We start from the raw sequence: 22,861 nt of genomic DNA, 5'->3' as shown, positions 1-22,861 counted from the left end.
GTTTAGTGTTAAATTACCACACAGAACTTAAGACTTTCAATTTTTCCGTAATTTTAAGTCTACCTTTTCCCACGTTTGCCTTGCTGTACAAGGTCGCGTTGCCAGATAATCAGTACTACGACGACAAATCGGCACACCCAGACTACCACTATTTTTCCCTCATCAATTAAGTTCCCCTCGTGTCACGTTTTCTGCTAACCGTTCACGAAGCTCGCCATCGCACCCACGCAATTTCAGTGTTTTGTGAAAAGCAAAGACGCGTTTTGGCTCATTGCTGTTGAGAACCTGAGTGTGACAAGTCCCTGCACGCTCCTGCTGTACCGGCTTCTAACGGCCGGGAGAAGTGAGGAAACGCCGTAAGACTTCCACGCTATTTTATGGGTTGCTGCTCGGTGTCTTTGGGCAGCGCCTGGAACTGCACACAAGCGTTTAATTAGGCGATTACTACAAAGCAGGGCTTTAGTAACGCAGGGTACAAACGCCGCTTCTCTTTGCTCATGTTAGGATTACTCCAGCGAGAAGCAGCGATGAGCCTCGTGCTGCGACGGAGGAGGAACTAGCGCGGTCCAGCTCCGGCCTGGAGTGAGCCTGCTCCGGAAGGACAGCGGGCACCTGCGCTGTGTGGATTCAGAGGATCCGACTCGAACCAGTAAGTGAATATTTAAGATCAGGAGTAAGTTTCTACCTATGGATACACACAGCAAGTCGGTTAAATGTTAACACGGTGGTCGAGGCCGGTGGCTGCCAAGTACGTTGATGTACTCCTGATGCAGGTGGCTTGCCCCGAGTCAGGCAACGCTACAGGCAGCGTTTCTGGGGCTGGCTGGCGGACTGCCCGCGGGAGAGCTCCGCGTTCTGCTCCCGGCACAGGCAACGGCCTCACCCAGGGACCGAGGCCGAGCTTCGGGCCTGAATGGCTTCACGGCTTCCGAGCCCACGCGTGCCGGCCGCCCCTGCTCGGGCAGCTCCCCTCGCTGCTCCACGGCCCCGCAGGAGAGCGCCCAGTCCCCGGCCATGCCCCCGGCCGGTAAACCCAGCACCGGCTGCCTGCGGGCCTCAAGCAGCACCGCAGCCGCTCTCACCGGGGAGGGCGAAACATGCACGGCGCGGCCCGGCCCTGCTGCCCCACGGACACCCGCGTCCCCCCGCAAGCCTCGAGCTCCGGGAAGCCGAGTGGGGAACCGGGCCCGGCCTGCGGCCTACGCCCGCCTGGGGAGCCAGGCCCCACCGCTCCCCTCGGGCACGGCCGGCACAAAGGGCCGCGGCCCGGGGCGCTGAAGCGACGGCGGGGACCGGGGCCGGGAACCAGCGAGCGGTCGAGGCCGACCGGGACCGGGGCCCACGGGGCCCCGCGGTCCGCCCCGCCCATTGGCGCCTTCGTTACCATGGGGACCGGCCCCGCCCCGCGCCCACGCGCGGCCTCGCACTCTGGCGCCCCCCGCCGCTGAGGCGGTTTCACATCCGGGGGAGCGGGCGGAAGAGCCTGCGGCGGGAGCGCGCGGCGCCCCGGAAGCGGATCGCGGGGGCTCTTGGGAGTTGTAGTCCGAGCGGCGGCGGACCGGCGCCAGAGAGTTGGTTGTGAGGCGGTAGGTGTCGGGGAGCGGGACCGGCGCCGCTCCGCCCGGGGGGGGGCTTGGGCCGCGCGGTGCGTGGCGGGACCGCGGCCCGGAACCCGCGGTGGAGGCCCGGCGCGGGGGGGCCGCGGCCTGAGGAAGGGCGGCGGGAGGAAGGGGAAGGAGGGGGAAGGATGGCTCCGAGACGGAGCCGGGCGGGTGGCGGCGGCGGCGGGGGGACCGGCGGGGCTGAGGCGATGGGGCCGGGGGGCGGCGGCGGGGCCGAGCGGCGCGGAGCCGCGGGGCCGGGGCGGCGGCGGCCAAGCCCAGGCGCGGTGCCCGCCCAGGGGGGCGGGAGCCTCGGCCCGAGGGGAGCCCCGGCCCGCGGGAAGGGGCCGTGCGGGGGCCTGGGCCTGTGCGGCCGGGCGGGGCGGGCGGGGCCGCCCCGCGGATGGGGCGCCGGGCGTGTGCGGGGCGGGGGCGCGGGCTCCTGCCCGCCGCCGCCGCCGCGGGGGGCCGGGGAGCGCAGGCGGCGGGGGCGCGGAGCGGGGCGGCCGAGCTCCCGGGCGCCTCTCCCCTCGGGTCTTGGGCGAGTGGCCGGCGGGGAGAGCCCCGGCTGGAGGGGGAGCTGAGCCCCGCGTCGGGAAACGGCTCGGGGCGACCCGGAGACGGCCCGGGGAGCGGGGCTCCCCCCTGGGTTTCTCATCGGTGCCGTGGGGAAGCCTTTGCTCCTCTTGCAGACCTGCTCTCCGGCATGGCTCGCAGCCCTTTTCTTAGTTTTGACTCTCCCTTGCCTTCCTGTAACTTACTCTGTTCTCACTAGCGGCACCATTTTTTCCTCCGTGGTCATCGGAACCGTGGTGCTGGGTCACCCATTTAGTCCACAACGCCCGGTCTCGCGAGCAGTGGGTGCCCAAGAGCATCCAACGCCCAGTCCTACCTTCAGCACTTTATTGTCCCCCCTTCCAGCCTGTCACAGTTCAGCAACGGGAATCCCGCACAATTAGGATTGGTAAAGAAAGGTTTCTTGCACAGATCTGCCCCTTCTTTGGTCCAAATCACTGAAAGCCAAACTGTTTCGCTTGGCACGGAACCCCGTGTAGGTGATCCTTGAGGGTGAATGATGTGTAAGGCAAAACAATTTTTCCTTTGTTCTCACGACAAAGCATTTGGGGCTGTACCTCTTTGTACGCTGCTGGAATATCACAGTAGGCAATGATCAGAAATTCTGTGATGTTCACTGCATCTTGATGTACTGTCTTCTTGGCGATGTGGTTTCTCCTCATACCTGCGTGTAGCTGTTTTCAAGTGGATTGAGAAACCCAACAAAGACCCAATTCCCAGGCCTTTGAGATTTTATCTAACAGATTCCAGTGCCGTGTTCACCGGTTTTACTCTTTGCCATTACAGTAGGGGCGTGAAGTCTGTTGCTCACAAACTTTCAGTGTCTCTCTTGCCATCTGGGATTCTAGTACTTTGTTGAGCGTGAGGCATCAGGCGCTCTGTGGTCTGATGGCATCGTCATGCAGGGTTGATTCTTATTCCAAATGTACCATTGCCTTGTCTGTAAGAGTCCTGCGTCGTCGTATTCCACTTCTCCATCAATCCAGTGTCCTGTGAGGCTCCACATCTCTCTCCTGTCATCAGAGCCTGACAAATTATATTTTGACTCTTCCAGCTTGTCCCTCTTTCAATGATGTTCATGCATCCCGTTAATTTCTGTGAATGGTGAAGCAGCTGCCATAGTTGGACACTTTTTTTTTTTTTTTTTTTTTTTTTGTATTGGGATCTTCACCAACAAAAACCTGGGACTTCCACCAGGTTGCTGGCCATGCTAAAACTGATGATTCCCAGTTCAGGATCCTCTGTGGTCAGATCCACCAGATCTGGTCCTGAGTAATCCAGTGATGATGCTGCAGGGGCTGATCTCTTAATGACCTGTACCTTAAACCTGAGCTTATCTAGCCAAGCTCTTCTCTCTGCTTTGACCATGTTCCTACTGCATGCTCAAGCTTGAAGTGCTCGGAATTCCTCCCTGTCATTTAAAAGGGATCCCCCATCAGTGGGACAGCAAGAGCTGGATGCTGTTCATGGACCTCGCCTGGATTGTTTCATCTCTCTATGCCTTTATTCATCTCTCTATGCCTTTATTCATCTCTCTATGCCTGTATTCTCTTCCCTGTCCTGTCCCTGCTCCCACCCAGCCTGACTCTGGCTCTTTCGGACTCGGGGCTGCTGTTGGTCGCACAGTAAGCGTCCCCGTCTCAGCTGGGGACCTACAAGCATCATTACAAATAACAACTTTGTTAGAATCTTGCTTGCAATGGGGCTCTCAGTTGTTAATCTTGTAAGCTCATCCATGCAGGGTTTTCAATTTTCTTTATTTCCCTTGGTCTTGAGCAGAAAAGACCATTTTCTTCAACTTCGTCTTGCACTTATTTTTGGAAGTGCCCTTCTGCCCAGCCCAGCGTAGGCGAGATGTTCTTTGTTCTCTTTTATACCAATTTGTGCTCTGCAGGTAAGCCTTGCAGTTTATCTGCCTGAACGGTACATTGCCCCAGAAAGCTGTTGTAGGCTAACTTCCCTGTATTCTCTGGGATACGCTTAGGCTGTCTGCAAGCAAACAGCTTCCCCGTTTTCTTCATGCTTAAAAATTTGGGAAGAAGACGCAGCTGATACCTCCGTGACTTAGGTTTAAGAATATATTGCAACGTTCCCTGTCATACGCCTGGCTGTCTCTCTCCAATGACTTCAGAGTCTTCAAGAACTTGCTCTTTTATGTCAGAGTAATGTTGGACTCGTACAATTTATCAGAAATACTCTTGGCTTTTGTACCTCGACTAAGACGATCCCTACGTGAAGGGGGCACAAGACTGCTATGTGGTCCGCCCTTTGCACTTTCAATTTGCATTCCTCCCGTGACTTAGCTCCACGGTTGAATGCTTCAGCCTTAAGAATCTTGCTCGACTACCACAAAAGCGTTCTCTAACTTTGGTCAGTGCAGTTGAGTCAGTTATACCAAGAATGTTTTCCTCTGCCGTCTTGAATAATTGCTACAGCTTGTATGGTTTTTCCTTTTTAAACAAGTCAAATAACTGTGTTTTTATTTATTTAATCACTGAAAAGGACAAAGTGTAGACTTGTCAGCAACAGCAGGGTTGTTTTTATGTGCCCGTAGGGAGGCGACTTGCTGAACAAGGTGTCATGTCCACAGAGTTCTGTTCTGAAAGTTGTGTTATTTTAGGCCTTGTTGCTGAAGTAAACAGTAATTTTGTCATTAGTTTCACTGAAAGCAAAAGTGAATAATTTGAAAGCATAATAATTGTAGGATATTAATTGTGTGGGAATAGCCATTAATATGGATAGTTACTGTCAGCTTTGTGTAATCGAGGACCCTCATTCATCTGATCCAAGTTTGTTAGAAAATCCTTGTTAGTCTGTTATCAAGAATGCCTGAAATGTATTTAATATTTGGCATGACAGATAAAGCACCCCAAAACAAAGTTGGTTTTTTTTTTTTTCTGATTTGAAAGCTATTTTAATAAGAAATTAAAATAGGATGTTTAACGTCATTTCAGCAAAGAACATTATCAAAAGTATACATCTCTTTCTTCTCTTGTTTTGCTTTAAAAAGGGGGAATAATGGCAGCAGTCTACCTACCTGTGACATTCTGACTTAAAAAGGTTTTCAAAATATCCCCAGATCAATATCAGCACAGAAACAAAGCACTTCCAAAACCTGCAAGCCGCTGGTTGAGAAGACGCTTCCTCCCTTTGGGTGTAGAGCAGCCAGCTGTATCGGGATAGCAGATAGTGCGCACGCGATTGAGACGAAACAGGCGGAATAGAAACACCAAGCTGAAATTTGCTGAGGACTGTTGGCTTTGTCTTGTGCTAAAGACAGTTAGTTTCAGAAGTGCTAAGCTCTTGAAACAGCTCAAAGGAAATATTCATTCTAACTTCCTGTTTATTTTTGCTACCTCTTGCTTTCCTAGGAATCAACACTTTTCACTGTGATGGAGATGTTCTCGCTGAATTCCCTTAAAGGTAAGGACCCGAGACAATCTTCAATTTGACTCTCTTTTTTTTTTCCTTTGTTCAGAGATTTCATACTATAGCAGATTGATGAAGAAAATTAATTTGTGAGAAACGGTACTGTCCTTCTCTATGCTGGACAAATGAGAGGTTTGTCCTACAAATGTCTTTGTCAGACTTCCTTCTCAACGCATTGGGGACAAAAAAGGAAGTTGAGATGACTATACCTGAACTAGCGATAGCTATGCAATGTACGATGCCAATTTTTATGTTGGAGACACGCTTTATTTCTGAGCGGAGCCCAGCGTGCAAAACTTGTGCTTTAAGTATAAAGCGAGGGTGGTTGCTGTAACCAGGGTCGCTCCGTTCTGTCTTGGCTGGTGTAGCACGAGTTAAGTGTTGCACGTAAGCTTGCTCACAGTAAGTACGAGAGAGTATTTTGGGGAAACAACAGAATTTGGAAGGGGAGAAGACCTGCTGTGTTATCCGATCGATGACAGTGTAGACTCGTTTGCTATTTAGCGTAAAGTAAAGGCTTTTTTTTTTGCCTTTTTATTTTACCCTCCTAAACATACCTGCATCCTTTTGTACCAATTCAGTAAGTGCTTTCTCCTTGGTGTTTGCATACTTTAAATATCTGTCAACTGCTGTCACGTCCTTTTTTTTCCCCATCATTGCTTTGCCAACCTCTTTCTTTAGATTGTAGTTTTTCTTAAGAAATCCCTCCAGTCACTGGCTGGTTTTTGTTTCCTTTTGTTGTTCTTTTCTGAACTCCATTACTTGGTCTTAAAATACGGTGCATGGAATGGAATAAATTATTCCAGATATGGCTGAACCAGTGACGGATCACTACCTCCTGTCTCGGGGAAGCCACGCTTCTGCTTTAGCACTTGGGGAAGGTAACAGTGGACCAGCCATTCTCGTAATGCTGGCGTGCTAGTGAGTCACCAATATTGTGGGTTCCGTATTTAAAACAAAAATCCCCAGGATGCTTTATATGTCCAGGGCATTAATTACGTACAAAATAATTTCAGTTGGGAATAAAAACCCTCTCATCTGTCAAAGAGTGTGACCTGGGTTGGAGTCTGAGAGCGAGAGAAGGAACTTTTCCTGTGAGGGCTAGTGGTTTGTCATGGCCAGGCCGGGTTTGGGACTCTGGGTGCTGTACCACTCGCGCTCCGGGGCAAAGGGAAGTCTTTAACGTAACGTGGCTTGTTAAGGAGCTTCTGCATAGCGCTGCTGCCTCTACAAAGGCTTGGCTAGAGAAGATGAATTAACCACAGCTCATCGAAGTGAGCCTGAACTGGCAAAGCCTGGGAAGATGGCTTTAAACGATTATTTACATGCTGTTTAACGCTCATCTCTGCAAAATAAAGATCTTTGGATTGAATATGTGGAATCTGTGACTTCTGGAATTTTTTAATAAATTGAGTCTTAAATATTTTTTCTGTGCTCCTAAGACAATTTTTATATCACTTGCGGTGACAAACCACTAGCCCTACTCATGTCTACCTTTCCGTGCACCAGCACACTGTCTTCCAGCATCTTCTCCCAGATTTCTCCTTCCCACTGACTGTGTGTTTCCAAGATGTTCCCCAGACATGTACTTTATTTATCTGCTTTCTTTTGTTTGTTTTGCTTTTAATCATTGTGGTCTCCAGCCATGGTTTTCATCTCCTTAGGGCTCTTGTTACCTTTTGAGTTTCTTCACTGATGTTCACAACTTGAAACAGCTTAGTAGCTGTGATTATTTTTTTTTTTTCTTCACTGCTTATTGCCTTATCTAAATCTTGGGAAAAATGCTAAATAAACCAGCAACGGTATCAAGTTAAGTAGTTTCCCAGTAGATTCATCTTCCCAGAAGGATGTACTGATGTTTACATACTATTTCCAGCCTCCCTTTCTTTCTACTCCTCCTTGAAGCTTTTGTTTCCAAACCAACTGAAGTTTTATTTCAGAAAGTAAGAGTTCATGCAACGTGCTACCAAAAGATTTACATATAATTCATTGAGTGACTTGTCTAGCAAGACTGTTTTCCTTTTTGTGGACCAATGCTCTTAAAATTTGTAATCTAAGCCTCTATAGTTAGAGTGCCAGAATAACTTCCATGTCTTTCAAAAAAAAAAAAAAAGCACCTTTTTTGTATCTTCTGGTGCTGCTTCAAGATCTGGCTTTTTTTGTTTGCTTTTGGGTTTTTTAGTAAGAAAAATAACTACACAGACAAATCGCTAGCTAATTCACAGAGGTTCTAAAAAGTGTGCGTATTGGAAAAGGCAAATTTGGTGTAGTAAGGGGTTTTTTTCAGTGTTCATGTATGCGTTCCAGAAGTTGTGGGTGTTTTGTTTTTTTTTTTTATACAGGGTTTTGTTTGGTAACTTTCCACTTCTTGAACCTTTTCTTGTGGAATACAGGCTTTGTAAAACTTAAGTGTGCAGTTATGTTGGTTAATCCTTTTGTGGCTTATCGAAGATTTCTCTTTCTCATTTAAAAACAAACAAATGCTGCCCCCTCCCAAACCAACCAAAACCCCTCTTTTTTCATCATGATGCTTAAACAACCATTCACATAAATTTTTGGTTTACAGACAAAATATTCACTGAGTAATAAGGTATTTGACATAAAAATGACACCCTGGTTTAAAGAAACGCACAACTTCATGGTAGTCCCAGGTATATGTTGCTGCTGGAGATAATAAAATGTATAGAAATTGCTTAGAATAATAATTCAGGCTTTTAAAAAAAAATTAAAAAGAAAATCCTGTAGTGTTTGAATTTCAGCCAGCACTACAGCATTGAGAACTTTATGCCTGAGACGCGAAGTCGTTCGTATAGAACCAAATGACAGGGGAGCCGACTTCAGGTAGGGAGGAATGGGTGAGAAGGGGAAAGCGCTGTCTTGCTACCAAACTGACTTGGAATTTTTTAGCGTTTACCTCAAATGTTAGCAAACAATAGGCTGCAAGCGGACTTTAGTTCTAGTACCATACGCTTAAACACGAATTACCTATCCGCATGTGTGCGTCAGGGCGCAGGCGGGGCGCGCGTGTAGCTGAAGACGAGAAACCCGAAATGGCTTCCAGGGCAGTTTCTGAATTCTTGCGGTCGCTTGTATTCAAACAATCGGAAAGGCCGCTTTGCCTGTAAACGCGCAAGGGTCGCGAGAAACGCGTGCAGGAGCGAAACCCGGGCTAGCCAAACGCTGTTGAGAGCAGAGTAAAAATCGCGTGTGTGGTTTTTTCCCCCCCTCTAATTAGGGAAGGTTGTAACGATTCTAAAATAACCCCGGTCTGGGGGACTGGCCCGTGGGTTGCGTTCGCAGGCTCATCACCAGGTCGCTCGCGTCCTGGAGCAAAGGCCTCCTCCCTTTGTGGTGACGTTTCTTTGAACGCGCGTGAAGACATCCTATTTTGGGGGAGGGCAGGTTTGCGACGCCTACAAAATATTCACAAAACCCTTCGAGACGACCCGCGGCCGCGTGGCGTGACGCACCGGCGGCGTACCAGCGCACGCCTCGCCGCGTTGTTTCTGTCAGATGCGCGCGCGTCAGGAGGGCGAACGGCTCCAGGCAGGGCTGGTAGGGCTGGATGATGCAAGTAGCGTTGATTTTTTTTCTTTAAAAGAGGAAGAAAATGGGTTTCTGCTGGTTTAAGGCTCGGGTTCAACGAGTCCAATGCCTTCCCGTGGCGGCCGGCACCTCGGTAAACTCCGGCCGCTCTCTGCCTCCGCGTGTTGTGGCAGGGAGGCGAAGGCAGGTTCTTTTTCTTTTCCTTTCCCCTCTCTCGGCCGTGCCGGGGCAGTCCCGGCCCCGCCGCCCGGGGCCCTCCCACCCGTGGGCCCGGCACCCACCGGCTCCCATCCGCGGGGCGCGGGAGGGCCCGCCTGCGCCGGGTCCTCCCCCCCGCCGGGGGGCGCTGCGGCGCGGACGGTGCCTTCCCGCCCGGCCGCCTCGCTGTCCGCGCCCTGCCTGAAGCCGGCGGCCGGGCGGCCTCAAGATGGCGGCGCTGGGGCTGCTGCTGCAGGCGGCGGCGGCCTGCGGCTCGGCCGGGCCGCTGCGCCTCTGCCGCTGCTACCGGGCGGCGCCGGGGCCGCGCGGGCTCTGCACCCGGCTGCCGGCGCCCCGGAGCCCCGAGGAGGTGAGGCAGGAGGAGGAGGAGGAGGAGCAGCAGCCGCCGCCGGGCGCCGAGGAGGACGCCGCCATGGTGAAGGGTGAGCCGGGGGCGAGGCCAGGCGGGGCGGGGGGAGGAGGAGGAACCGGCGGCGCCCCCGGTGTGCGCGGCCCGGCGGCCGGGGAAGCCGCGCCGCGCCGGCCCCGCACGCAGCGGAAGGGAGGAGCGAGCCCCGCTGTCCGGTGCTGGGAGGAGGGAGCCTCGGCGCGCCGCACATCCCTCCCCCCGCGCCTGCAGCCGGGCCCCGCCGGCCTCCCCTCGCTGCGGGCGGCTGGGCCGGGCCGGGCCGCCGGCCTCCCCTCGCTGCGGGCGGCCGGGCAGGGGCGGCCATCGCGGGAGAGCGGCGCGGCCTTGAGCAGCCCTGCCCCCGGGCGAAAGGGCTCCTCGCCGGGATGCGCGGCAAGGGAGAGGAGCCGGCCAGCTGCGGCGGGGTCTGCACGCACGGCTGCGCCGCCGCCGCCGCAGGTAACGGGCCGGTCGCGGTCGGTGCGGGCAGCGCCGGGAGCCCCGGCAGCCGCCGAGGGCCGAGGCCTTTGTGGCGGCCCCCGCCGCGCTGCGCGGGTGTGCGGCGGCTCTTTGTTGGCGGCGTGCGGAGGGGGGAGAGCCGGGTTCCTCCCGAAAACAGAAAAGGGGTGCGGAGCCCTTCGGCTCAAGGTCGCCGGTTTGAAGCCGGGCCGAAAGTCCTCGCCGCTTCCCGTCGCCCGCTGTGGCCTGATGCGAGGGAAAAATCATAAATGGGTCTTTCGCTAGAAATCCTGATGGATTGAGCACGCCCATCGAGCATCCGCCAGGAAAACTGCTCTGCCGTCGCCGTGCAGCAAGTTCCGTTAGGTCAGAGCCGGAGCAGGCTGCGGGCGGTCCAGAGCGTTGCTTTATCCGCGTTCCGTGTACAAAGGGCTTTGCTCTGGCCTTCCACCAGGTAGTCGTCCTGCCCGAGCTGACCGAAACACCGATCGAGAGGTGGACAGCTCTTGTTAACACAAATCCTGATATTTGCGACGTCCATGAATCTGGTTAGGGGTGATGTCTCTGTCACAAGCTTGGAAGATTTCTTTTCTCTTTTGGATGTCAGCCCTTCAGCCTACAGCAGAGTCGTGCGCGAGAGGACGCGGGGTTCAGGCGTTTGAAGGGTAAAGGCTTTCCTGCTGTTCAGAAGGGATCGCTACTTTTTTAAAAGAATATTTGAAAGTGTGTTTTGATGTCGTGTTTTGACAATTGCTTTTTGTTATGCTATGAAGTGTGAAGAACGCTTCCAGTTTAGAAAGATACGAGCAGCTTTGTGCCGGAGGTTACCGCTTCCAGGCTGTGACTTGGAACTACTACATTTTCCCTTTTAAAATCACTGGTTTGGTTTGAGTTTTATTTCTTAGGCTGTAATCTTCCACTTTGGAAATTTGGTTTATTATTACATAAAAACAACTACTCTTTTTTCTTCCACACCCCCCCCCCATCCTTCTATGTTCTATGCTTCCTTCCCACCCTCCAGCACTTTTTTTTTTTATTATTGTTTTCTCTCTGTAGTTTCTGAATTCTTTGGGTCTTAGTTCAGATAGTCTTAATTGTTGCATTCAAGCTGTTCAGCAGAGCAAATTAACTTACTTCTAAAGTAACTGCTAAACCACCCCAAATTATTGTTTAATGAGCTGATTCAGGTGTTTCATGAGAAAAGTAGTAAACTGATTTTTTTTTTTTCCTTCACTCTTTTGTACTTCATTCCTCAGCACTTTTTCTAATGTGCATTTTCAGAGAGTATGTGCATACTATATCTTTGGGCTTCAGTTCCCTTTCCTGGAGTGCCCGTTGCCATTGGTGGCTTGCCGGCACAGTTCCGTGCCGTGGCTCTCCCTGTAAGGTCACCTGGAGCTCGGGGATGCCGGTGGGGATGCAGCCGTGGACAGCGAGCGATGCCTGGCAGCCGTGCCAGGGCCATGTGGGGAGAGCTTGCTGGGATCGGCCTCATCCTTCCAATTTGTGTGGTGGATTGACCATGGAAGGCCCTTCTGGTGAGAGTTTGGTGGGAGTGGAAGATTCACTTCAGACAAGGAAATAAAAATTCCTCAGGGTCTCGTCATAAGTCTGCCCTACCTGTACAGCTGCTACTTGAACATATAGAGATCATAAAAGTTATTTTAACAAACTGTTTACGAGGGCACGTTCTAAGCCTTCAACTTGTAAACTGGTGTCCTGTTAGCTGTCCTTATTTGACTGCTTTTGTTACTAGCCTTGGCTACAAATACAGAAAAATTAACTCTGATCTGAGGCCAGCTTAAAAAATGGCAGTGTTATATTGGTATTAATATGTAAGGCTTCGTTTGGTGGCCTAGATGGTGGGGTTTTGGAGCAGAATCTATGAAGAAGAGAGCTGCTCTGCCTGCTCAGTCAGGTCGGTGGCACTTCTCCCTCTGTACTGAGACTTACGTGATCTTGACCTCTCTTTTGCTCTAAGAAACACTCTTTCTCTGAGACTAATTAAATTTGCCGTCTCGTAGTATCACAGAAGAATTTAGGTTGGACGGAAGCTCTGGATGCCGTGTGGCCTGATCCCCTTTTCGGAGCAGGGCCCGACTGGAGCGGGTCGATCAGGGCTGTGTCCAGCTGAGTGCCGAGCGTCTCCAAGGGCAGAGGTTGGCCATCGGTCCTTCGCGTTCTCTGGTGCTCTCGCTTGCTTTTGAATAAGCCTTGTCAGTTTTACCAATTTTTAAGTTTGTTCGTGTTTAGGCAAGAACTGCCTGTGTTTTTTATTACTGTGTGTACTTGAAAGTCAGGGTTGCTAGATGATAGTTAAAAAAAGCCCCAAAAGCACAAAAAAGTAATATTGTTTTAGTGTACTCCAAACTAAACGGCCAGGTGGAACCTTCTCTGTCTCTCTCCATCTCTCCCTAGTAAAACATGTCTAGGCTAATTCCTTATGAAATGGATATTATGGAGCCACAGGGCTTTCTTCTTCATCTCCCGTGAATTTTTGATGCGTTTGGAGCATTCTTCACTGACTTGAATTTATTACTGTGGGGGCTTGTATCTTGATGAGTGCTGGATTTGATAGTTTGTCCTTGCTGTGCATTTGTTGCTTCTCCAGGGATACTTGCTTGTTGCTTCTCCAGGGAGGAGAATTTGAGGGAAGATGGAAACTGTTGAAATCGATCTAACGCTCCTCTGTCTGTCTTGAACAAGACTGGGCCATTTTATGTGTGCTCTTGTTGTACCTGACAGTGTCTTTACTTGTCAGATTTGTTGGGGTTAATAGAAGGCTTAGCCACTACAGCTAGCAGCTTTTTTTTGTTTTTCTTTCCGCGTTGCTTGAAATTATCATTGACTTTCACAATCAAGTTAAGCTAAAGCACTTACTGGCTTTGAGGAACTTAAATTAGTTAATTGGCTGCTTTGATAACCCCACCCTGAATTGTCTGCTATCCAAGACAGGCTTTTAATATTCCTTTGTGATCTCGGAGCTGCGGTATGGACATCGTATGTGGTTCTGGCTTGATAGGAACCAGGTATGAAAATCAACTCTTATTTTTGGGGGGGAGTATTAGGTTATACTCCTTGCCTCCGCAGGGCTGTAACTACCGCTGATATGATTCCTACCCAAATACCCATTCTCAGCAGTGAGAGAACTAAGACGCTCTTTGGAGGAAGATGCCAAGAAATCCAATCTGGCAGGGAAGGAAACATTCTGCAAATCTAGTTCTGCAATTTCGGGTTGTTTCTTTAAAAACTAGGAGTGAGGCACGGCTTCATGCCAGATAAGATCCTTTCAGCTCTTGAATTTGGGATAAGAATGGGCTGAGGGTAATCCATCAAGCCTTAGAGTCGCCATTGATACGTCAGATGGTACTGCTGAATATGGCATTGTCAGCTGTGAAGAATACATTGTGTCTCGGTTGGTAATGCATAGTCTGATCTGCAAGCCAGAACTGGGCTTTGTTATTTAGAGATCCTATTCTTCTTTGCTCTAGAATGGATTAAATATTTAGTCCTGACTGAGGAGTCACCTCGGAATATGGGAAATTGGCTCTGTCGTTAGGTAATTGCATTTTTTTTTTTTTTTCCGGGCATTTAAGAAGAATGTACTTCTTACCTCCGCCTGTTACTTATCACAAAATTTCTCAGGGTATTGTTTTTGAAAAGGGAAGCAACTAGAGGCCAAATAATACAGGCTGGTGTTAGATGGTTTGTTTGGGGTTTTGGTTTTTTTTTTTATTTCTCATTTATTAAGTGAATTTAATAGGACATTTGGGAATTGTGTTACTACTCCTCCCTCCGTGCATCCCAGCGATACAGAATGGAACTGCAGAGTGCCAAAATCTTAGTCATTTTTCCAGTTTTCTTGAACAGGTCAAAGGCTGAATATAGTGGTGCTTGCTGTATGAGTAGGTAGAAATGTCACATTTGCTGTATAATTACAGAAAATTGGCTTGGAGTTCTTTGTTAGGCTGAGACCGTTTTCATGCTCTCCTGGCCCATACGCAGAAGGTAATTCATGGACAAAGAGTGTTCATAAATGAGAGTACTTCTTCCATATTCCCCTGCAGTTGTCAAAGAGTTTTGCCCAAGTGTGTGTGAGAAACAGCAGCCTGCGGGCCTTTTTTATTATTCTTTATAGTGGAAGATACCGTGGCTGACCGTCATGCAGATGAGAGTGGCAGAAAGCCCGTTGTGCATTGCACGGTCCTTTCCGCATTGGTACAGTCGAAGGAGATTGAGCAGGCAGCAGTTGTAATCTGTTCATTTTGACGCTGCCCTCTAAATACCAGCTTGTCCTCTACGTACCAGGTTGAAAAGTAACACCAACCTGAGCCAGTTCCAGCTGCGAGTCAGAATTAGGCAACTGGCGAATTACGATGCGACCTGTCTTCAAACGATACCTGGCTCTCGACATCCTTACCGCAGGCCATGGAGGTTGTGTTTCAGTATTTCCCTGTATGTGTTACGGAACCCAAATTCGTTCTGTGTCTGGTCCGTTTGGCTTCTGAAAGAGGTTTCACTGAGGTTCAGCTGTTTCTTCTGTGGTTTGGAGGAAGAAGTTTCAAAAATAAGTGTCACTAATAATTATTCTTACCTTTTTTTTTTTCCTGTGCTCTGCATGAGCATGCTGTTACTTTTGCTGGAGAGGGAGATAGGATCAGCAACCTGGTTTTTTTGCTCTTCCTTACCTGAGTATCCCCAGTCAGACAAGTGTTGGGTCTGCCATAGTACAACACAACTCTTTTGCCTTCCCTAAAACCTCTATGGTTTCACCGCTGGCCAGCTTTCAGGTGAGCCCTCATAATACGTCCTCGTAACTTCAGTTTTCTCTCGCTGAGCAGCTTCTTGGAGAATCTCTTCCACGTGGCCGTATTACAGAGCCTTTCTCTTAAATGCTTGCTTGCTTTTCTGGAGCCAGTTGCTGTATATCTTCATTACAGCAGCTCTGCAGTCAGAGCTTTCAGCAAAACATGGTGGTGGATCTTGGTGATGCTCTAATGAGCATGACCGTTGGGTCATTTCTCTTTGGATTTGGTAGCTCAATTGGAAATTCCAGATTCTGGCAGTACCGTTGATCGTGTGTTGCTGACTTCTGATTCATTGCTGAAACTTCCCCTGACTACATGTAGAGAATTAGAAGCCTTCTAAAAAGTAGCGCCCAAACCCATTGATGGTCTGCAAGAAGATTAATGAAGTTGTGACTGCCTGGAAAGCGTGAGTTTGTGATGGGGGTCAGAGGGGCTTAGCTGTGCTTGCTGCTGTGCTTGCTGCTGCCAGAGTGGGAGATCCCATTCCTCCCTCCTCTTCCCTTGCACTGGTTTTGGGTTCTTGCAGGATTGTGCAGTTGGCCGATTTATTTCTGAGCCCAGCAAAAACCAGTGTACTCCATTTTTCTGGTTTAGCTTTCTGTCAGATTAGGGGTGCAAATCGTCTCCCTGTACGTTCGGGTTTGGGCCAGAGCTGGAGCAGTGGCGGTGTTAGAGCCCGAGAGAAGTGGCACCTGCCCCTCACCACATCAGCGGGCTGTTAGATCTCCCCGTTCGTGTAGAGTAACTATGTCTGGAATTGTTACCGCATTAAATTTAACTTGATCTTGCTTGGGCTGTTGCTCAAAATAAAGGCTTTCCCCTGCAGTGCTGGATACGACCACGATGCATGCGAGAGGTGAGCTAGAGCAGCTTCCTCGCCAGGTGAAACCGCTGGTGCCGGCATGGGGAAGGAGGCTGCAACGTGAGGTGGGCGTGACGTTCCTCTGTCTGGGGGCAGTGGGATTTTTATTATTGTTGGGTTTGGTTCTTTTTTTTTTAATGAGCGATTTGAACTGATCATTAATACCCCCTTCCTGCAAGTGCCGTAGCCTGAGCAGCATTTCTCACCCGTTGGCGCAGGGGACCTGTGCTCAGCTAGCTGGTCCTACCTGCCACCGCTACCTGCTGCCTCGGGCGCTGCTTCTCACCTTCCTGCTTGGGCTGGTTTATCTCTAAAGACTGTGCTGGCAAACTTCTTTCCGGGGGGTTCTGTGAGCAATTTAGTACAAAACCATATTCCCAGCCTCTAACCGAGCCATCTCAATAAATTCAGGGAGAAGTCCCCAGGCGTTATTTCACGTTACTACCACCGGCTGGATCTAATGTGTAACTCGTGTGTTGTCAAAACCCCTCATTTAACCGTGAGGTGATATGTGTGGTTCAGGAGGGGGATGCAAATACCAAAGTCTGTTCAAAATCGTTATTGCTCGGTTTGTTTTCGATATAGAAGAATGACAAACGAAGTTGCTTTTGCCTCCATAGTGAGGAAACAGCACCAACTCCATGCCTTAATCTGGGCTTGGAATGCTGTGCTAGGACACTTGTATTCGGATTCAACAGGTATATGTAGTCTGTCGGTTTTTCTGTTGACACTGTATACTTTTGAGGGGAAAAAAAGTCTTAAAGTCTTTCCAAACTGTTACGTGATTGTTAGCGTCACTGAATCATGGCGTCAGACTGTCAGTGCTGCAGCTCTAACTAGAAGATATTCGTGCTTATAAAAGAGGGGGAAACAATCCGTGTGCTTCAGGAGAAGTATGGGACTGTGCTGGCTTTGGCTGGCGTACAGTTAATTTTCTTCGCAGTAGCTAGTGGCTGCGGTTGGGATTTGTGCCGGAAGCAGTGCTGATAACGCAGGGGTGTTTCAGTTGCTGCTGAGCAGTGCTGACACACAGCCAAAGCCTTTTCTGCTCCTCACCCCAGCAGCGAGCAGGCTGGGGGGCACGAGCGTTTGGGAGGGGACACGGCCAGGACAGCTGACCCCAACTGACCCAAGGGATGTCCCACACCGTATGGCGTCGTGCTCAGCGTATAGACCTGGGGGGCTTGGCTGGGGGGGCTGCTGCTCGGGGACTGGCGGGGCATCGGTCAGTTGGTGGTGAGCAGTTGTTTCATTCGCATCACTTGTCTTCCTTGGGTTTTATTTCTCTCTCTTTGTTATTTTCCTTATTAACTGTTCTTATCTCAACCTGCAAGTTTTCTGACTTTTACCCTTCCAATTCTCTTCCCCCCCATCCTGCTGGGGCGGGGAGTGAGCGAGCGGCTGGATGGGGCTGAGCTGCCGGCTGGGTTAAACCACGCTGGGGACATACAGTATTTATCGTTGCCCACTTTGGATTTGCAGTGTCATCTCGCATTTGAAGCTCAGGAGACTTTGCGCTCCTGTGTACCACTTTGCTGATGCCTGGAGACATTGTAGGTGAACCACTTAATACCTCTGCTTACTTTTCTATCTGTAACCTTAGAGACATTAATGCTCACAGAGCTGCAGTGAAGCAGGTGTTATAACATGCCTTTGAACAGGACCACACAAGAATTATAAGATGTTTAGTTCCTCTGTTGATTTTTTTTTTTCTTTTCTCCCCCCTCACAGATTCCAGAGACTTATTAAAGGAATTTCCACAGCCTAAAAACTTGCTCAACAGCGTGATTGGACGAGCCCTGGGCATTTCTCATGCAAGGGACAAGCTGGTGTACATCCATACTAATGGGCCAAGAAAAAAGGTAATCCTGTTGTTGTGCTGGGGATGGGTGGCGGGTAGGTAGGTTGCACATAGAGTGGGAAGTGAGCCAAGAACACTGCTAATCTTGGAAGTAACGCTTTAATAGAGAAAATTATAGAAACGTTTTAATTCCGCATAAAAGTTGCGTGCGTGATAATCTTTCAAACAAGAAATATTCTCACTTCTTCCTCTTTATTTTCACATACTTTAATGGGTGTAGAAGTGTCGGTCCTGTCCCTCTCCTTTTGTGTGTGGAAGGATGGATTTTTTTTTTCTTTTTAAGTAGCTTGCTGTAACCTGCTTTTCTCAGCAGAAAGACTCGTAGTCTGTGCTCAAATGTGTTGGGCTATGTACCCCACTACTTTAGAACATTAAAATTTAAATGCTGTATTTTAGGCCTTAGTAGGCCTAGATTTTCTTGTAGATTCTAATAGAGCAAATGCCTAAGCCTAAAATGTCCAGTTGCAAACAGAAAAGAATTCATTTGCGATGGAGGGAGGCTTGTAGTACGACTTACGGGCAAACTGAAATACAGACTCTTTTTTTTGTTAAATGAAGCAGAGGAATTCCAAGCAAGCAGTTTGCCAAGTAGTTTGAGCACTGACTGGGATGCGAGAGGCCTAGATCCAAATCTGTGCTATAAACTGAGCAGAAGTTAGTAACTGATGGGTGCTCTGTGTTCAAGGGTTTGCCTCCTCTTACCACAGCAGCTCTCATTCCTGAGCAGAAAGCCCTTTCCAGCTGAAGTTTAACTGTAACGTACATTCCAGGAAAAGATTCAGTTCTGATGGATTAACATTTTCCAATAACATTGTCTAAAATTTCCCAGATAGTTTTTATTACCGCATCCTTTTTAAGCATCCCTGCATTTTAGGCAATACATTAGTAATGGTTACTTTAGAGTTCCTTTATTATTTGTGGGTTTGTGTTTCTTGCTTTTCCTCAAGCAGTAGTGCAGTTTCCTGACTTAAATTTTGGAATGCCATAACCAATGCCTCATCGTTTTAGTTTGCGTAATCAGTTCACATTCTTGCTAGCACTTAAATAGATTAACATTGAGTGTAACTTCAGATTAAAAAAACACCAAACCAAAAAACCAAACAAACACCAAAAATCCCCCCAAAACAATAGAGGAGCTGTTGGAGAAAATGAGGGTTGGATACCAAAAAACCAAAACGCCAACCCAGAAAGTGTCTGGGGGCAGAAGGACAGGTGAGACAAACTGGAGAAGTCTCGGCTGGAAGAGGGCAGGGTTTTTTTTGTGAGCGCCAAGTAACTTGGCCTTCGTGAGACAACTTTTTTCTCACAGGTCTGTGCCTTTTCATGCAGAGCCCCTAGGCAAAATACGTAGCAATTTCCTACGGTAAGATGAGACTCAGATGGCAGGCAGGCAGCCAGCCAGATGTAGACTGTTGAAAAGTCGGGAGCCTTTTCTCTAGCCTTATAGGTGGGGTTTTCCCAGCGGACCTAAATGCCACCTTTCATCTTTGCTGCAGAAACGGGAGAATTCCTTAGGCATTTCCCTCCTTTGAGGCTTGCAGAAACTCAGCTGCAGCATCTGCAGGGCCAGGAGTAGAATGAGTTCTTGATTTGGAGCAGTGTTTTTAAAAAGGGCAGGGTTCAGCTTTCAGCATTCTTTGCCTTTGCAGGTTTTTCAGCTGCTCTCATCCAGCTGCACTGGTAGAAGAGGAGCTCTGGTGGCATTGTTACTTCTCTTAATAGCGTGTGTCGGGCAGCACTTACTGAAGGCTGGGTTCTCATGTGCCTGATGAGTACAGTAGCTGCCTGTGTAACTGATGAAATATGCTGCTAATTCAAATTACAGCAAGGAAGCAGTTAGGAAGATTTGCTTGCCGTTGCAACTGGAAGGGTGTCAGAGTGCGTGTTGCTTCTCGGGCCTGATCTGGTATGCTGCAGCATACATAGGAACAGTTACTCTGAAACGGAATTGTTCTTGTAATGAGCTCTTGGCATTTGATTCCTCTGAGCTGACACACTGCAGCCTGTGACGCTCCGGCCCAGAGTACGTGGCACTGTGCTGGAAGTCAGCCTGGCTTCTGGGCCTGGCTCAGCTGCGCAGCTTCTGTGTGACTCTGGGTACCTCGTATCCCTTTTTCAGGCTTTTCTTTCTAAGTTACTGGAATGGAGCTTCCCATAAAGGGACCGAACAAGGAGTTTGTTTGGGATTTTCATTTGTAGTTCCCTCCATGCCTGGAGGTCAGAGATGTTTGAAGTAGCTGCGCTCCTGGTGGAGAAGGGAGATTGTTCTGTGCTGTCACACTTTACTGGTTATCTTTGCTTTTCAGAAAGTCACTCTGCATATAAAGTGGCCTAAGAACGTGGAAGTGGAAGGCTATGGGACCAAGAAGATTGATGCCGAGAGGCAGGCAGCAGCTGCGGCATGTCAGCTCTTCAAGGTGAGCTTATGCTCCTCCTTAGCTTGAAGAAACAAGCCTTTGAGTGCGCAAGCCTTATCCGTTTTGGTGATATGATTTCTGAATTTATCTTTCTCTGCCTGTTCCCTTTCTTAGTTGGCCTATCTGTTAATCAAGGTTGGAGGGTGAAGTCTTGAGCTGCCTTAATGCATTTGAGCTTAAAAGCCCACTTGCTTCAGCCAGGCATGAATGCACTGAATTGTTCTGAGGCTCATGTTTCCTCTTCATGTAAGCCATGCAAGTACAGTAAAGTTATAAAGGTCACTATTTAAGATATGGCATTACATATCAGCTGTCTGAGAAAAAGATGCAGTTTTGTCTTCAGCTCTGCCACTGACTGTTGTCTGTAACCTTGAGCAAGTGAGTTTGCTTTTGGAGTTCCCCTTTCATCTGTGGAGTAGGAACAATGATATCTTCCTACTAAGGAGCCTAGAAAAGGTGCTGCAGGTGCTCTGACAATAAGAGAGCTTTTTGATTTGCTTGTAGATCAAGAAAGCTACATTAAGAAATAACTATTTAGGTTTTAAATTAAGCCTTCAGAAGTTGAGAATTGCAGCATCAAAACTAGCAGTTTCTTCAGCTGGCCTCTGTGCTTAGGCTAGTTTCTTTAATCCTGTGATTAGCAAAACTTGTTTCACTGACTGACTTCATTCCACCTGAAGCATGGTTGGTGCTCATTCAGTTCGCATTCACTGGAAATACAGTCTTGTTTTACCCTCACTAGTCAGTGTGCAACGGAAGCATTGTTTCCTCCTTTCTTTGAGAGCCTGGAAATTTTCAAAGGAAAAAAATTCCTACCTACACTTACAAGATATTTTTCACCAAATTTTGGAAATGGCTAACTGTACTTTAGAACTGAAAAAAAACCCCCAACCCAACCCCAGCCCCAAACCGCACCACCCTGAAACCATAGATTCAGCATGCAGAGCTTTAACTCTGGTGCTTTGCCAGCTAAGCCTGTAACCCAGCAGAAGTCCCTCATGATGGGAGGCCTTGTGCAATCGTAGCTATAGAAATAGCTACAAATGCTGCTTGAAATAAATAGTTGTCAGTTCAAGAAAAGTAGCGGCGTCTAATCGGCGCAGAGAGTGTCTGAATATAGTGACTTTGAGTACAGCAGCTAGCAAAGTGAATTCTTGCTGTCTTAGGCACTCCTACAGCACCAAATAAGACAGCCTTGTCTGATACGGGGCCATTGAGAGGCCTGCAGATGTAACTTTTAATTTATTGCAGCAGTCTGGTAAGACACGGCGTGTGTTGCAGCCTAGGTATGTCTGGAGCTTCATGTAAGGTTCAGTCCTAAATGTAGGTGGTAGGCCAGCAGTAACTAGGAACTCTTCTGTTTCAAAAACTGGGTTAGGGAGGTCTTAGTACTGCTTATGCAAATAACTGTTCCTGTGAAAAGAAAGGAGATGAACCATTCCCTGAATTCTCATCTTGTGTTATTCCAGATTATACTTGTTTAGACTAGCCTTTCCAAAAAGATGCGTTTCATGCTCTGAGGTAGGTTTCAAAATTTCAGAATGCTAAACAGAGTTAACAGTTTGTAAAATACCAATAAGTCTTGGCCCACCCTTTCTAACAAGCTATATGATGCTAAGCGATAGCGTTCTGGCAAGTGATGTTAGCGAACAGATTCCCTTCCTTAAATAATGGCAGGAGGAAAGCTTTACGTTTCTGAAAGTCTCTTCTCTGTCTCTCCTTTTCTGTGGGATATGAAGAAATTGCTCCTGCGTTTCTGTCCTTTACCAGATGTGTTTTGGTTTCCTGCAGAGTTACCCATATCTGTCTCTATTGCAGCCAACAACACATTTTTCTCTCGTAGGGCTGGGGTTTGCTGGGGCCCAGAAATGAGCTCTTTGATGCTGCAAAGTACCGGCTTCTCGCTGACCAGCTTGGCTGTCCCGACGAGAGGTGGTGCTCGGAGGGCAAGTGGCGCTCCAAGTCCGGACCTTCTCTCGCCGACTTGTCAACCTGCTGGCGACGGATGGAGCCGGACGATTCCATCCAGCCCATGGAACAGGGCAGGATGCCTAAAGCAATGAGGAGAGAGGAGCTGGAGGAAGGGGAGCTAGAGGAAGGGGAACTGGAGGAGGGAGAGCTGGAAGAAGAAGCAATCGACGTTTCTGATTATCTGCCTATGGCACATCAGGATGCTCGAACCCCAGGCAGAGACGCAAGGTACGTCTGCCCTGATAGCTGCTAATACAGGGCGGTAAAGCGGAGAATTTTCTTTGTAGCTGATGCACCCCTGCAGTTCCTCACAGTTGAGCTGCGGCTTCCCACGTTGCTGGTGTGGCCTGTAGGTGGGCCAAACACTGACTGCTGCAAACTCTCTATGCGAGCAGTAGCGGGGCAGCCTGGTCTTGTACCTGGCTGTCATCGCAAGGGAACGCGCAGGCACCTGCTCTGGAGTCTTGCCCTTCGGATAGGCTGCTGCCTCCTTGTTGCCTGCCTTGCTTATTCTTCTGTGCCTAAAGAGATTTCCATTTCCAGAAGTTGTGCATGTGCGCTTAGACCTTTTTTGACCACCCTGGTTTTGAGGGCAATATTAAATCTGCTCCTTTTCATCACCATAGTTGCTTGCTTCCCTTCATATTTTATGAGCACGAATTTTGGATTTTTAATAGTCAGCAGGAGTAAGATCTGTAAGGACCTGATGGTGGTGGTTGTTTTT

General features: G+C 49.1%; 1 protein-coding gene across 3 annotated transcripts in view; it reads left to right on the top strand.

Annotated features, from left to right (window-relative positions):
• Positions 1-612: 612 nt before the first annotated feature.
• Positions 613-22,861, top strand: part of DHX30 (DExH-box helicase 30) — a 36,734-nt gene continuing 14,485 nt past the window's right edge. The window contains exons 1-6 of one of the 3 annotated variants that reach the window (XM_075705130.1): positions 613-649; positions 5,188-5,456; positions 5,549-5,600; positions 17,620-17,750; positions 20,056-20,166; positions 22,010-22,365. In XM_075705130.1, the coding sequence (XP_075561245.1) occupies positions 5,570-5,600; positions 17,620-17,750; positions 20,056-20,166; positions 22,010-22,365 (629 nt within the window). In that variant the 5' untranslated portion in view covers positions 613-649; positions 5,188-5,456; positions 5,549-5,569. Of the gene's footprint in view, positions 650-4,143; positions 4,340-5,187; positions 5,601-9,579; positions 9,794-17,619; positions 17,751-20,055; positions 20,167-22,009; positions 22,366-22,861 lie in introns of those variants that run through there. The other 2 variants (XM_075705129.1, XM_075705128.1) reach the window with 2 other exon arrangements.

The sequence above is a fragment of the Pelecanus crispus genome, chromosome 2 (genome assembly GCF_030463565.1).
Source record: "Pelecanus crispus isolate bPelCri1 chromosome 2, bPelCri1.pri, whole genome shotgun sequence".
Taxonomy (NCBI): Eukaryota; Metazoa; Chordata; class Aves; order Pelecaniformes; family Pelecanidae; genus Pelecanus; species Pelecanus crispus.
This window is presented reverse-complemented; position numbering and strand designations above follow the sequence as displayed.